We start from the raw sequence: 16,680 nt of genomic DNA, 5'->3' as shown, positions 1-16,680 counted from the left end.
GCTACTGAAGGCTCAGATACACAGCTCCTTTATATCCATTAAAATACCCTTACTCTTACCAATCTTCTCCCAGCAATATGGTGTGTGGGGTTGTATAAAAGTGAGAAGCTTCCCTGTCTCATGGTGGTTCCAGAAGGCAATACAGGAAGCTGACAAGAAGACAAAAAGGATTTCAGACAAGATCAAGGCCAAGCCCAGTCTTTAGTAAAGAGACCCACACTTTCTCTATGCCCACAAATAAACACCCGTAACTTTGTTTGTCAGAATATAACAATTTTAATATTGCGCTACCATAATATTGTAGAATAACTATTAACTAAAATGTTGATAATTAAGTATATAAAATTTAATTTAGATGACTTATTATAATTCTAACACCTACACTCCTTTAAGATGTAGATATCACTACGGTGCCTATACACAGAGTTATGTTCATATGGCACTTCTTTGTACAGGCCTGACCCTAGAAAGTGCTCGCATCTCTTCGGTATTTGGACAAAATATCGGAAACACAAAAATTGTGGGACAGAATATCATGTCAAAAATATAGAGGACAAGAATATCATGTATGTCAGTTTCTAAGGGTAAGTAAAGTTTTGCTACATATAACTCCTTATATATGTACCTTGAAAATATATCTATAAATCTTCAAGGTACTTAGATCTGGAGTTAAGAACAGTAAATTTACATTTACCTAGTTGCACTTACCTTCTCGATATTCTTGTCCTCAATATTTTTGGCACAATAGTCTGTCCACACTCTATTTGTGTTTCTGATTGTGTCACTAATCAATCTCTTCAAATGTTCTTCCTGAAGTGACCTCTAATAGGAAGACTATCTTGTAAAATATGCATTGTAAATATTCCTCTATGTAAATGACGGAGCAGTGGCTTTTGCTACCTTGCTGAAAGAATATTTGAAGTTTATAAACTTTTGAAATACTCAACAAGACCCTCCAGGATTTTGCATTACGCAAAAAAGTCGCAAAATCTGCAGTTTTGTAAAAAGGCTGTTCATTTTTACAAAAGTGCCCACTACATTTGGGGAATGTGATCTGATGTTTTTTTTGAGTGAAGAGGCTGACAAAAGGTTGTGAAAACATAATTGAAAGGGTCGTGAAAACATACCTTACAGATATTTTCGCTCTCAATTCCCAACTGTTTGGAAACTAGGACATCTCTTGGCCAGGGATGGTAATTGTTTGCAAAATATCTCCATTATAAAGTTCAAAGGTGAACAGTAGGTCGTACTTTTTTAAAGAGAAAGGAATCAAAACGAAGGGAACGTGAAATGAGCACGCGTCTCTGGAAGAGATGTGCTAGAAGTCAGGAAGTGGAGATTAAAGGCTCCAGGGGTGATGTGGGTGTCCTCTGGACAATTTACACTCCTCATTTAGTGGCCATAGCGAGTGAGGTTTATTTGGTTGGCCAGCACTGAGCTAAGCATCATTAGTGTTGTGAGATTCGCATGAACCTGTGTGGAGTAATTTCTCGAAGAGATCAGATTTATTGTAGTGTGAACATCATAAGTGCACTCCTACGTTCATTCATTCTCAGCCACAGCCAGGGCCAAAACACAGGCCTGACGGCCCATGCGGTGCAGGAGGCCCCAGGCCTCTGCCTTCCTCCATTCAGCCAAAGAGCAATTAATATTGGTGGGATAAGGGAGACTCAGGGGCCCTTCATCACATTCTGCAGGTGGGTGTACCTGCTATTTTCTTTGGGGCTGGCCGCGGGCTGGACACTGCTTCACTACTGCTTCTGGCCGAGCCTGGCTCTGCCGAGTCCCCTGTGCATCATATTCTGCTTGGGGATTGTGCTCTGGGCAGGGTCTCGCTCCGCTGCTTCCCTGGCCGGGCTTGGCTCCGCTGAGTGACTGCATCCTGGTTGGGGGCTGTATTCCAGGCCGGGCTTTGCTCCGCTCTCCAACTGCCGGGCCTGGCTCCGCAAAACACTCTGACTACACTTCCCAGCAATCTCGCAAAACGCTAATACCAAGAGCCAGGAGGTGTATAAAGGGGAATTTGGGGCCGAGTTCCTTGTGTACCTGCTATTTTCTTTGGGGCTGAAACGTGGACTGGACACTGCTTCACTACTGCTTCTGGCCGGGCCTGGCTCCGCCGAGTCCCTTGTGCATTGTATTCTGCTTGGGGATTGTGCTCTGGGCTGGGTCTCGCTCCGCTGCTTCCCTGGCCGGGCTTGGCTCCGCTGAGGGACTGCATCCTGGTTGGGGGCTGTATTCCGGGCCGGGCTTTGCTCCGCTCTCCAACTGGCCGGGCCTGGCTCCGCCAAACACTCTGACTACACCTCCCAGCAATCTTGCAAAACGCCAGTACCGAGCGCCAGGAGGCGTATAAAGGAGAATTTGGGGCCGAGTTCCCTGTGTACCTGCTATTTTCTTTGGGGCTGAGCCGCGGGCTGGACACTGCTTCACTACTGCTTCTGGGCGGGCCTGGCTCCGCAGAGTCCTCTGTGCATTGTATTCTGCTGAGGATTGTGCTCTGGGCTGGGTCTCACTCCGCTGCTTCCCTGTCCGGGCTTGGCTCCGCCGAGTGACTGCATCCTGGTTGGGGGCTGTATTCCGGGCCGGGCTTTGCTCCGCTCTCCAACTGGCCGGGCCTGGCTCCACCAAACACTCTGACTACACCTCTCAGCAATCTCGCAAAACGGCAGTACCAAGCGCCAGGAGGCGTATAAAGGAGAATTTGGATCCTCGCCGCGCGACACGCGAGCGGGACGTGCCAGGAGAAGCCCAGGACAAGGGCGGGCCGTCTGCGGCCGTCAGAGGCCAGAGGAGGCTGGGCTGGGCCACCAATGTAACATCTCTACTATTTTCCCTGGAATTGATTCATACCCAAAGGTACTTTTGAAAATCACTCCATCTTGGACATTTCATTTAATTACTCTAAAACTTTTCGCCGCAGGACCGTCAATGCAAATATTTTTTCCTGCTATCAGTCCTTTTTTAATATTGTGGGGCGAAAGTATTAAGTATTGTGCATTGTGGGATTTGTCCACCCGGTTGTAAGAATGAGCAACAAGGGTAAAAATACTAAGCCTGCTACCTCTCGCCCCATGACTAGGCACCAGGCTGCCACGGCACAACCTCCCCAAGCCTCACTGCCATTGATAAGATGCTGCAGTAGACGATCGGGGTAGTGGCATCTGCCATAGAGAATACTGAGAGGTGATTATCAATTACTCCGGCCATCCCCCCTCTCCAGTGTGTAGGGGATTTTTCAGCTGTTACTGTTGATCCCCCTGACTTCAGTTCTTCCCTTACGTGCTCTTTTGCAGAGCTGCCCTGTGCACAGATTGTTCTTGATGTAAATGATTCCCCAGAGGTTGCCAATTCCCCTCCACACCCTGTAGCCAGAAAGGCCCCCAAACCCCGCCTGAGAAGTAAGAAAATTAAACTTGTAAAAAACTTAGCTAAAAGATCCACGACCCTACCTGACTGTGCACAGGTTGCTGCTGGTCCCTCTCAGTCCTCTGTGGGAACTCCTGTTTGGGTCACTCATCTATTATCTGATTTCGAAGCTCATATGGAACAGATTATTGGTTCACATTTTAAATCACTGACATCTAGGCTTGATAGATTAGTTTCCACCATCAACAATATTGGTCTAGGGAGAACCCAGCTGATTAGTCCATCGGGGAATCCTAAAACTATTAAGCCCACTTCCACTTCCAACCCTAAAATTCTACCAGCCAGTAAAAATATACCAGCTGTACCGGCTCGGGTAACTGGCAATTCTACCCCTGACCCTATTCTACCTCTGCCCAGGGTTGGAAAAGTAGACACTGGAAATACAACATTCCCGAGGGGGGCCACTGAAGTCAGAGCAAACTTATTGGACCAACAAGCCCAAGCTAGCAGAAATACTTCAGAGGAGGGGTCTCCAGCTGTCCTGCCCTCCCTTGATCTCCCTCCTGAGTCTCTACCATATGTTGTGGTCCGTGCTGGGGTTCCTCCTTTCAGCCAGGGGAAAATTGAGGATCATTTTGAATTAAAAAACAAATGTATACAATGGCTTAACTCCAACAGGCCTCTCCCCCCTAATGTCTCTGGAGAAATATTGTGTGTTAGAAGAGTAGACTGGATTGGGACTGGACCTAAAACTATTGCGGGAAACTGTGTTGTGATTAACTTTGAGAACACACGCTCTGTAGAATACATCTGCAGCAGGTCGCCATCCTGGTCTAACACCCAAATTTTCCCCCTACACTTGTCATATTTCTATCCCACTCCCCAGCGGAGAACTGGACAGAATAGAGGTATGCGACAAGAAGGGGGCCAGAACATCTTACCACCCAGAATCCAACAGGGAATAACATCCTGGGAGGGCTGTCAGACATATATTCCCTTACTTTCACTATTCCCTCAAAGAAATAGGTTTAGCATGTTGGAACAGGTCGACTGACGCCCTGTGAGGCAGAGTCCCTTATCCCAAATACGTAGCAGTCTGGGCATCCAAATAGCGATATTGGTGGGTAATGGTGACAGTAGTATCCCTGAGAACCTAACCACATATAACAACATCACAGATGGTGGGATGGAATCAGGGGCAGGTACTACGCATGTGGGGGTCTGTCCTTCCTCCGAGGAAATGCTAAGAGGTGAGGCAAGGGAAAAGACACCAGAGCCCAAGATCTTATTGTGTAGTACTGGGCCTGACTAAAGTAAGGGTGAACCATCAATTAACATCAGGCCAGTTGATAGAGGTATATAAATATTGTCCTGGAATGTGGCCGGGATGAAAAAGAAACTGGCTTTACCTGAATGGGGCTCTTTTATGGCAATGCACAACATTTGCCTGATGCATGAAACATGGGAACTGGAGGAGAGTGTAAGGGCAGGCTTTGCCACTTTTGATATCCTGGCGACAACTAGGGGTAGGGGGAGACCCTCGGATGGCCTGTCAATATGGATGGGCATGCATTTGGGGGTCCAGGCAGTTCAAATATCAACTAACTCGCTGGATGTCCAATGCATTCTTTTAACACCTCAAGATAGGCCCCAGATGGCCATATTAAACATCTATTCAAGACCTCTAAAGAGTGGTCAAGAATCCGATACTATTGAAACATTAAAGCAGGTTACACATTCAATCGACCCTTTAGTCGCCCTAATAGTTGGAGGCAACTTCAACTGCCAATTTGAGCCCCTCGTGATTTCAGATATGGGAGAGCTGGATGATGAGGACCGGTTCTGGCATGTTCCCGATCCGCAGATCCCTACTGTCAGAGCATGGACCCCATTGGTCCTTCTAATTATGTCTTTCTCCCTCTCAACGTCGCTGTGGGCGTGTAATGGGAGATTAGAGCCCGACAGACCGGGATCAGTCACGTTTAAAAGACTGGGGCAAACTTCTATCATCGACTATATAATGATGGAAGCCAGACATTGGCATAAATTGTTGGAATTTAGGGTCTACCCACGACAAGATAGTGACCACAATGCCCTTGTCTTAACACTCAAACCTGGGAGTTTTGGGCTAACAAACCATGCTCCTGATTCTAACGGTCCGCTGTTGCCACTTTTGATTTCTAACAACAGGCGGAGGGTAAAATGGCCCTACCTCCAGGACTCTCCCATGAAACTCGCTGAAATATACCAGATAGCAATACCGCTGCTAACAGATATGGGGGATATAGGCATTGACAATTTGGATCTAGACTCCCAGGGTAGAGCTGTGGAAATTCACAAACAGCTGGCTGTCAGGCTTGTGGATGTGTTTAGTCCTGTGGGAAGGGAAAAATCCCACCAGGCCAGGACACATCCCTGGTATGACGCAGCCTGTAGGAAAGCAAAAAAAGATTTGCTTTCTGCAACAAATACTAAAGATAGAATTAACATTAAGAAATTCCGCCTGGACTATAAAAAGGCCATTATCAGGGGAAAGAAGCAATGGGAGGAGAACAGATGGGAGGAGCTTAGATCTGCACTCTTACGAAAGGACTCCAAGTCGTTTTGGACTATTGTGAGTTCTGGTGTGAGCGGGGGAGGAATGGCTACAACCCCGAATATAGCACCCGCAGTGTGGGAAGCGCACTTCGGTGCGCTATATGCCAATTCGGGCGAAGAGACTACTCCCTCCCAATCCCGATCCTCTCCAGGAGCATACACCGGTGGGGACGAAAGATTTGGTCTTATGGGAAACTGTGGCATGTCTCCTGTTGGCCGTCCCGGGGCCCAGCCACGAGTATCGACAGGTGGGGTCCTTGGATGGTGATCGGAGGCAGGATTCCCGGCTTGTTGGGGACATGTATCATCTAGAACGGCCTGAAGAAATTACTCTGAAGGAGGTTGAGTCTGCAATAGCAAGACTATTACCTAACAAGGCCCCGGCCTAGATAAAATCCCCGGGGATTTATTCCGATCCCAACCCAAAATATGGGCACCGTATTTGGTGGTTTTGTATAATGCAATTCCTAGGGGTATTGACCCGCCAGATACTTGGCTTGGAGCCCAGATCGTCCCTATCTTTAAGAAAGGCTGCCCATTAACCCCATCAAACTATAGGCCTATTAGTCTCATAGACACCGCACAGAAACTAATGGGCAGGATCATCCTAGATATGATCCAGGGGTGGATGGAAGAAAATTAGATACTGACCACACTCCAGGCCGGGTTTAGGACGGGTGTTAGAACCGTCTGTCTCTAGTTGGCAGAGGTATACACTTCTGACAAATAGGGACACCTTTTCTAGTCAGGGCAAGGGGATCACACCCTTCGATAACCCCTGCTCACCCCCTTGGTAGCTTGGCAGAGCAGACAGGCTTATCTCAGAGGCTGTGTGTTAAGCAATTATGACCACATACAGTAATAAAGTGAATACACTACAAATGGACACGACACAGTAGTATTATAAAAATAAGTATTTTTATATAAGGCTTAGCACAAGACCAAATAACGACAAAAAATGGACACAATCTGAATAAATACGTTGGGAAGGGAAAAAGGATAGTTCAAAGGTAGTTTCTTCTTTAGCACAAAAGTCTTTAGTATCAAAGTAAATATTCTTCTTGGCAATACAGTTCTTAGCAACAGGGTAACCCACACGGGGGCTACACAACGTCGAGGTAAAGTTAATCCAAAGGTTCGGCGTCGACCGCGAGGAGCGCTACGTCGAGCCTGGAATCACACGGACCCCCAACAACACAGTACCTTTGGAAAATGAAGCGCACGATGATCAGCGGCGTCGAGCAATCCGGCGTCGCGTCTTCGGTGTCGATCAGGCCTCAGCAGGCGTCGTCGATGATGCGGTTGCACAGAGTGAGCAGCGCTCACGGCGTCGAGAGGGCACACAGTTGATGCGATCAGCAGCGGTGCAGACACAAGGTCCTCTGGAGCTAGAGCCGTACTCCCACTCACTGGCGGTGCTGCTGGCGTCGGTCGGGCCCGGCGGCCGGTCGTCGAGGAAGCGGGACACTGGGGCCGTTACCCACTGCGTCGAGCTGGATTCGGCGACGTCCGTTGGCGTCGAGATTGCTGGTTCTTTCAGTTGTGCTGAATTCACGTTTCCAGCAAATAGCACTTTAAGCAGATGAAGTCTTTTAGCCCTGTGACTTCAGCAGGAGACTGGCACTCTTCCAGTCCTTGGAGATTTTCTTAGCAAGCGTGAGAGTACACACAAAGTTCCTCTCTCCTGGTTCCTTGGCAAAAATAAAGAAGCACTGCAGGATTCCCCCCAGCAAACAGCACACTGGCAGAAGGGGTAGGCAAGTCCTCAGATCAGCAGGCCTCTTGTCCTTGGTTACAGGGTTCCTTGTCAGAAGTGATCTGATTTCATGGTTCAGGGGTCCTTCTCTTATACCCCTTTCTGGCTTTGATCCCTTTGTCCATGCAGGGGAATTTCCCAACATCCTGGGTCTGTTGTGGGCAGAGCCAGGTAGTCGCACCTGGCCTATTCACTGAGCAGGGCTGGGTCCTCAGACGCCCAGCAGGAGGTGGAGCCAACATTGTATCAGGCAGGGCAGGCTATCAGCAACTACTCTCCCCCTACTCTCAACGCAAATGTCCCACTCATCCCACATTGACTCATCCAGACCTGTGGAGCCACCCAGCTCCTGTCACACACACGCAAGACCAGCAGAAACCAGATATGGTTGGACAAGGAAATAGACACTTTCTAAAAAGTGCTATTTCCAAACCCAGAGTCCAAAAACCATCCACACCAACGGATGCGTAATTAAACCCCGAGTTCAGGGATACCAAACTCGACATTGCACCATGCTCCCCGAGCCAGCTAGGATCATAGCGTTAATAATCCCGGCGGCCCATTCTAACTAATGGAGAGCAGGCTACCTCGCAATAGTGAAGAACGAAGATGGCTGTAATTCACTATTAGGACATGCCAACTTGGTCAGGCGTGTCCTACCTTATACTTACAATGCACCCTGCCCGTGGGCCTACCATAGGGTTGACTAACATGAAGTCAAGGGCAGGTTGGAGGGGCTGGCAAGTAGGTATACTTGCGCAGCCTGCGTGACAGCACTAGGCTGCACGTGGGTCTCGCAATGACCGACCCGTAGACATTCTTTTACGAGGCCGCTCTTTGTGGGTGGCACAACACGTGCTGCAAGCCCACGAGCGGCATTCGCATTTACAAGCCCCGGCACTCCTGGTGCACTAGACTAGGGACTGACAGTAAACCAAATAAGCCAAACATGGATACAATAGATACATCCATTTAACATAGGGAGCACATGCGCTGTGGCACTGATCAGCAGTGACACCGCGCCCAAAGCATATACCAGCAAAACATCGAAAAACAGTGGAGGCAAAGATGGAGGAGAGACTCAAGCCAATGATGTCAGGTCTAACAACGGGTATTTCAACTTAGGATCAAATATTTCGGCTGCAGGTCTTATTTTGGAAAACGGTGAGAGTGGAGGGTGGCAGCCTCTATCTCAACTTTGTTGACCTGCGGGCCGCTTTCGACCTAGTTCCAAGGGAAAAATGATGGAAAGTCTTAGCAGAACTGGGTCTCCCATCCTATCTATTGAACATCCTAATAAGGCTTCACACTAGAAACTATGCCCAAGTTAGGTGTGGGAGTCTCGGGGATCTCTCAGCACGTTTCCCCGTTTTGAAGGGTGTACGCCAGGGGGGCGTCTTGGCGCCAACGTTATTTTGTCTTTACATCAATGGCCTTGTGGACCATTTAATTGGTGTATTTGACAATGACGCCCCTAGGCTGAGACCTTGTTGCTCTCTAAAACATGATCGGGCATCCAGCGCACCCTGGACGGCTTTGCAGCATTCTGTGCTTCACGAGGATTGGAGATAAACTTGGACAAGACCAAGTTTATGATTTTCAATCTCCCAAAGCAACCCCCCGAACCCCATTCTCAATGGTTCTGCCTTAGAAAGAGTTAAGACTTTTGTCTATCTGGGCATTACCTTGACGGAACATTTTGACTGGGGTACCCAAAATTTCCAAATCAGCTCTTAGGTTATCCCAGGTAATGCGGGCATTAGCAAAGTCCACAGATTTTCGGATTTTAAGCCGGCAGCCTCGGTCATTGAAATATAGCGACTCCAGGCTAGAATTGCCTCGACGTATGGTGCAGAACTTTGGGGCCATAAAAATACATCTAATCTCCTGAGGGTCGAGCAGGGCTTTATGAGGAGCCTTTTGGGCTTGCCACCAAGCACACCACTCATTCCTCTACGACTTGACCCGGGGATGGAATCAATAGAAGAACTAGTAGCAGCACGGCCCATGCTCTACTGGAAGAGACTTTGGTCAGTGCCTGAACTGGCTCCATATAGAGGAATTTTTAGAGGTCTGTGCTCTTCTAAAAGGCAAGAACATTCCGTGGCTGCACCACATCAAGACTCTTAGCATCCGGATTGGTCTGTCTGAGCTCTGGGAGACCCCGGAGGTGTGTTGCCCGGGGATATCCAAATTGGAACTCAAAAGTCAGCTGAGGAAGCAGAACTCATTAGCCTTACAGAGATCAGGTTCCCTAAGTAGACTGTCAGCAGAGTTCCTCCTGGTGAAAACTGAATTGCGAGCGGAGGAATTCTTAGATGTAATCTATCCACCCCATGCGAGGAAGCTTTACATCCAGTTACGGCATGGCAGTCTACCACTCAGAGCATTCACCTGTAAATGGGCAAAATCAGAAAATATAGCCTGCCCGGCATGTAACTATAAGTGCGAAGAAGTTGCCATGTTATGTTTTTTTGCCCTGCATATGAAACTATAAGGAAATGCTGGCTGATTCCGTTATGTAGAAATCCAGGGTTCAGATATTGTATTCAGGCATGTAGGGTCTTAACATATGATACTCACCTCCCCTCTCCCCCCCCCCCCATTGTTTTTGCTGTATCTCGTTTTCTATTTGGCATGTGGCATAGAAGGAAAAGTTTTGGATACATTCTTGTGTTTAATTGTGTCCAATTTTCAATTGTAAACTTTCAGGTCTTGATAACTATCTAGTTTAATCTATTTTTAATATTGACCTGTCTTCTATTTATTGTTTTACTGACTCGTGCTCTTTTGTATGTATTTTACTTGCACTTTTATGGTCTTTGACCGAAATAAAGTTATCTAAAAAAAAATAAAGATTCAATGTAAGAGAACTGCAAATAACATTCAAGGATGGCTACTGAAAGGCTCAGATACACAGCTCCTTTATATCCATTAAAATACCCTTACTCTTACCAATCTTCTCCCAGCAATATGGTGTGTGGGGTTGTATAACAGTGAGAAGCTTCTCTGCCTCATAGTGGTTCCAGAAGGCAATACAGGAAGCTGACAAGAAGACAAAAAGGATTTCAGACAAGATCAAGGCCAAGCCCAGCCTTTAGTAATGAGACCCACACTTCCTCTATACCCACAAATAAACACCCGTAACTTTGTTTGTCAGAATATAACAATCTTAATATTGCGCTACCATTATTGTAGAAAAACTATTAACTAAAATATTGATAATTAAGTATATAAAATTTAATTTAGATGACTTATTATTATTCTAACACCTACACTCCTTTAAGATGTAGATATTACTATATCTATACACGGAGTTATGTTCATATGGCACTTCTTTGTACAGGCCTGACCCTAGAAAGTGCTCGCATCTCTTCGGTATTTGGACAAAATATCGGAAACACAAATATTGTGGGACAGAATATAATGTCAAAAATATAGAGGACAAGAATATCATGTATGTCAGTTTCTAAGGGTAAGTAAACTTTTGCTACATATAACTCCTCATATATGTACCTTGACGATATATCTATAAATCTTCAAGGTACGTAGATCTGAAGTTAAGAATAGTAAATTTACATTTACCTACTTGCACTTACCTACTCGATATTCTTGTCCTCAATATTTTTGACAAAATAGTCTGTCCACACTCTATTTGTGTTTCTGATTTTGTCACTAATCAATCTCTTCAAATGTTCTTCCTGAAGTGACCTCTAATAGGAAGACTAGCTTGTACAATATGCATTGTAAATATTCCTCTATGTAAAGGATGGAGCAGTGGCTTTTGCTTCCTTGCTGAAAGAATATTTGAAGTTTATAAACTTTTGAAATACTCAACAAGACCCTCCAGGATTTTGCGTTTCGCAAAAAAGTCGCAAAATCTCCAGTTTTGTAAAAAGGCTGTTCTTTTTACAAAAGTGCCCACTACATTTGGGGAATGTGATCTGATGTTTTTTTTGAGTGAAGAGGCTGACAAAAGGTTGTGAAAACATAATTGAAAGGGTCGTGAAAACATAACTTACAGATATTTTCGTCTCTATTCCCAACTTTTTGGAAACTAGGACATCTTGTGGCCAGGGATGGTAATTGTTTTCAAAATATCTCCATTATAAAGTTCAAAGGTGAACAGTAGGTCCTACTTTTCTCAAGAAAAAGGAATTAAAACGAAGGTAAAGCGAAATGAGCACGCGTCTCTGGAAGAGAGTTAATGTGCTAGAAGTCAGGAAGTGGAGATTAAAGGCTCCAGGAGTGATTTGGGTGTCCTCTGGACAACTTACAGTCCTCATTTAGTGGCCATAGCGAGTGAGGTTTATTTGATTGGCCACCACTGAGCTGACTGCTAAGCATCATTAGTGTTGTGAGATTTGCATGAACCAAGGTGTGGAGTAATTTCTCAAAGAGATTGATTTATTGTAGTGTAGACATCATAAGTGTACTCCTACGTTCATTCATTCTCACCCACAGCCAGGGCCAAAACACAGGCCCCTACAGCCCATGCAGTGCAGGAGGCCCCAGGCCTTCTGCCTTCCTCCATTCAGCCAAAGAGCAATTAATATCGGTGGGATAAGGGAGACTCAGGGGCCCTTCATCACATTCTGCAGGGGGCCCTTCATTTTGCGTTATGCCTCTGACAGGTTATAACAAGGTGCAGTTAGTTGAATCTTTCTCATAAGTTCGTTTCAAGGATATGCTATTCCTCCAACAGCATGGAACCAGTATGGGGAGATCTTCGTCCCCAGTGTAGCGGGCCTCTATGTACATCATCTCGAAACTCATAGAATCCTCAATCAAGCCAACCCCTTTCTTTCTCATAAGTTCTTTTCAAGGATATTCTATTCCGACAACAGCATGGAACCAGTATGGGGAGATCTTCTTCCCCAGTGTAGCGGGCCTCTATGTACATCATCTCGAAACTCATAGAATCCTCAATCAAGCAAACCCCTTTCTTCAACATATCAAACTTTGGAAGAGCTATATTGATGACATTTTACTAATTTGGGAAGGCAACCAGAGTACAGCCAATGCTTTCCTATTATGGCTAAATGATCAAAATACTTTTTTGAAGTTCACACACACCATGGGAAAAAAAGGAGTTGGTATTTTTGGATCTGAATATTTTTGTATAAAACAGCACTTTGAAGACCAATGCAAATTTGAAACCCACAACAAAAAACTGCTTCCTTTTATTTGATAGCTTTCACCCCAGGCATTTAAATCTACCATTCGGACAGTTCCTGAGGATCAGGTACTGTACCGAACAAAAAGACTGCAGGAAACAAGCAGAACAACTAACTGAAAAATTGATAGCCAGGAACTACCCAGATGAATGGTGGCCCAAGCTAAAAAATGAGCATTAAACAACCATAAACAACCATAGAGATGCCCTGCTGGAAACACGCTCTATACAGAAAAATCAAGAATCACAACCTATCTGTATCACAACCTATAGCATAGCTTCTAATCTGGTCTCCCAAATTATCCAGAAACACTGGCGTATTCCTGAATAGTGGAAATGTGTCTATGCCTAAACTCGTGTTCTCCCACAGAAAAATAAAGAGCTTGAGGGACATGTTAGTACACACTTGCAATGTACTGTAAATAACATAGCCATCGCTGATATGGGCATATTGAGATTAATGCACACATTTGAAAATTGAAATTACCTCGTTCTGCAACTACAACTCACGAACAATAAAAGTCATGGAACATTGATTAAATTAGCTTATGATGATTCTTTCATCTTACATGGCGAGATGCATCCTGGGACTGATATTACCCATATCATCGATGGCTATGTTGTTTCCTGGGACAGGAACAGACTAATTTGCATATAGCCAGGTTCTGAACTGGGATGGTGCAGTGAGCTAAAAAACGGTGTTGGATCTAGCCCTGATCTCTTGACTGGGTGAGAGTATTCTGCTTAATTCAGACACTCTGTCCATCACCACCCCTTGTTGTTAAATATGTTGTTTACCCAGCGCTTCAGGACGTAGCGCAAAGCAGGATTGCTCCCCCAAAGAGATTACCATTGATGAAAAGGAATAGAAACAAGGAGTGCGGGCCAAAGACTTTCTCTATAAATGTACTGTAAATAACATCCCTTCGATGTTACCCATTGGCCATTACGCATGTGGGAATTGCATTGTTTGCTGTTTCACTGAGGCAACTAAAACAGTATCTTTTAACAATATAATGATTGGGCAACTCTGAAACTTAACAAATTGCAATACTTCTAGGGTGGTCTACCTGATTACTTGCCCTTGCAATTTGTACTACGTGGGCATGGCCACTCAAAAAGTCAGAAAAAGGATCTACGAACACTGCAGAAACTTACGATGCCAACGGCTTACTACAAAAATCTAATCACACTATCTTGAACTAAAACACACACCCAGTGATTTGAAATGGATAGTCCCGGAATGTATAAAAGACACAGACATTCTGGAAAGGAGACTCCTCCAAAAGGAACAGAGATGGATGTTCAAACTCAATACAGACACCCGGCACCTCAACGATAACATCTCATGGGGCCAATTCCTCTAGAAGTGTAGCTCAACTTTTACCTTCCCTAAGCTATTGATGTACAATGAAGATACATAGAACCAAAGTAGATTATTGTTTTAAACACCTTACCCATAAACTCATTTCTTCTTTGAGACCGTTGATGAAATATCCTCTATTTAGATCGATAAAGAAGTTTGTTTGTAACCTGGTAATAAGACTTTCACAAGGTTTTTTCGATTCAATTCTCTCTCCCTCCCTCCCGGAGTGTCTCCCCAACCATCCGCCCCCCTTTTTGTTTTGAAGATTTCTTTAATGCACAAAATCTCATTCCTTGACTATTTGTCCACTGAGTCTTTTTCATGTTTTCGCAATGCTGGTAGCCAATTATTTATCCCAAGATGGCCTGTTTTGTAGCTTTTGAGAATATAGAGAAGCGTATGAGCACTTAACTTTTCCAACATGGATCTGATTCTGATCCAAAGTTGACGGGCAGTTTTAAAGTAACACGAGCGGTATAGTGTTCCAACTTCCGCAATTCAAACACGTATGTGGGAGTCCTCCGCTACCTACCGGCACAAAACACCCTTTCTGGAATGCACACCGGCAGGATGCGGTCCCCGGTGAGTCGATTCAGATGCAGTGGCAGAGGGCAGCCTTGACGAAGTGTAGCAGGTTAGCTCCCAGTTTGGGCACTAAACGGATTTCTAATAGGACACTGCACAACAGGGGCAACAGCTCAAACAGACCCAGCCTCTTTTGTTTGGAAATACACGTTAAATGTTTCGATGACATTTTACCTCCTGTCTTGCAGGGTTTGACTACAGGCATCGTCCTCCCCGGTGGGATCATGACGTCAGAGAACGGCGTTTAAAATGTATGTTTTTTTCGTATGCTTTTTCAGTGTGTTCATCTTATTGTTAAGTATTTTCATTAGCCATTTAGGCTAAAGGTTGTTCCGCACTACCTATAGTATAACCACTGATTTTTGTGCATTTTAGAAGCACAAATACACCTGGGTGTTTCGTATGTTCACTGCTTTGAACATTATTTTGTGTCAGCCACAGCTAGTGTTTTGAAACTCTACCCTCTTTCTCATTTTTATGGTAATGCAGTGACATTATCCTGGGAATAAAATCATATGTAGGTTGTGTGATTTGCAGGACTTGTAACTTGATACGTTCCTTTTTGAGATGTGGTACCGATAGGAAGTAGGTTCCTTAGGTCCTGATGAAGAGCCAATGGGGCAAGGCTCGAAACATGTTGACCAGATAAGCAAGAAATAGATTCATTGATATCAGTTTCCTTCTTTTTCTTTTCCCTTGATTTTAAATCTTACCGACTAGAGGTGGGATTAAAATAATGGTGACCTACTAGTCAGGTGTTTTAAATTTGTTTAGCACCTGCACTCTACTCCCCTCCCACAACATTGTTTTCATCATAGACAAAAAACAAAAAAGTGCTTCCTACGTATTGTGTCTGGTTGAAGCACGCCTCGATCCGCAGCGGATCGGGAAGAACCCCAATAATGAAGCATGCCATCAAGGAGCAACCCTGGTGGGTGAGGGGTCTTTAAGAAAAACCGGGTTTTTCTCTTATAGTGGAGGGTATGTCCATCGCTATGCTTTCTGAATTTACTGGGTTCTTTGTTTTGTTAAAATTGTATAATTAAGGACGGCGAATCTAGTTATTCCTCTTCCTCTCTCTCTACTTTTGATAGATTCCTTATTATCACATCTAAAATGGAGCAGAATTCAGTACTTACCGATTGCAATCTATGGCCCACAACCCATGGGGCAAAGAACAGGCCAAGGGGGGTATTATTATATGCAGAATAACAAAATAAGGTGCTGCAAAATGTGCCAAACAATTTCCACGATTGTGCCACAAAATTTGCCAATCCATGCCCGAATATCTTGGAAGGGTTTGCTCACCTAAGGCATATGATGGATGACTAACCAAAGAGCAATGTCCAGGTTTTAATCCCATAGGTTTCTAGTCTGTTTAGAGCACTATCTTATTTGCATGCAATAATGGCAATTCTCCATTTCAATCATACCTAATATTGCTCTTGTTTTACTTGTCTTATACTTTTCACACTCTTCATGCCAGACAACTATAGTTCAAAGGACCGTGCCCTTGCGATGAGAGACAATAGAGTTAGAGACAACTTTTCCCCTTGTGTTTCATCAGCATGTTTTGATTATAGGGAGCAAACAATGCATGTGGAACTGCTAGGATGGAAAATGTATGGCCAATATAGGAGCAATTTACTCCATTGAACATTTTGCTCCCTTGATCCGTGCCACAATCCTTAACATATCACAGCTTACTGGCACCGATCGCATTACTGGATTGGAAATTAAAAGCTGCACAGGCAAATATTTTCAGACTAGCCCGGTTCCTCTCCTCTTCCTCTCTTTCCTTCCACCTCCATTTTTTTGTCTTCTCTGTAC

At 44.9% G+C, this 16,680-nt stretch overlaps 1 protein-coding gene across 1 annotated transcript in view; it reads right to left on the bottom strand.

The window, feature by feature from the left end:
- Window positions 1-16,680, bottom strand: part of LOC147708725 (uncharacterized) — a 249,884-nt gene that overhangs the window by 187,960 nt on the left and 45,244 nt on the right. Inside the window, exon 9 of the mRNA XM_086925771.1 lies at window positions 10,679-10,768. Within this exon, the coding sequence (XP_086781897.1) occupies window positions 10,679-10,768 (90 nt within the window). The remainder of the gene's footprint in view (window positions 1-10,678; window positions 10,769-16,680) is intronic.

Source organism: Lissotriton vulgaris, chromosome 6, assembly GCF_964263255.1.
Source record: "Lissotriton vulgaris chromosome 6, aLisVul1.2, whole genome shotgun sequence".
Lineage (NCBI taxonomy): Eukaryota > Metazoa > Chordata > Amphibia > Caudata > Salamandridae > Lissotriton > Lissotriton vulgaris.
Note: the sequence above shows the minus strand (reverse complement) of the source record. Positions and strands in the feature narration are given on the sequence as shown.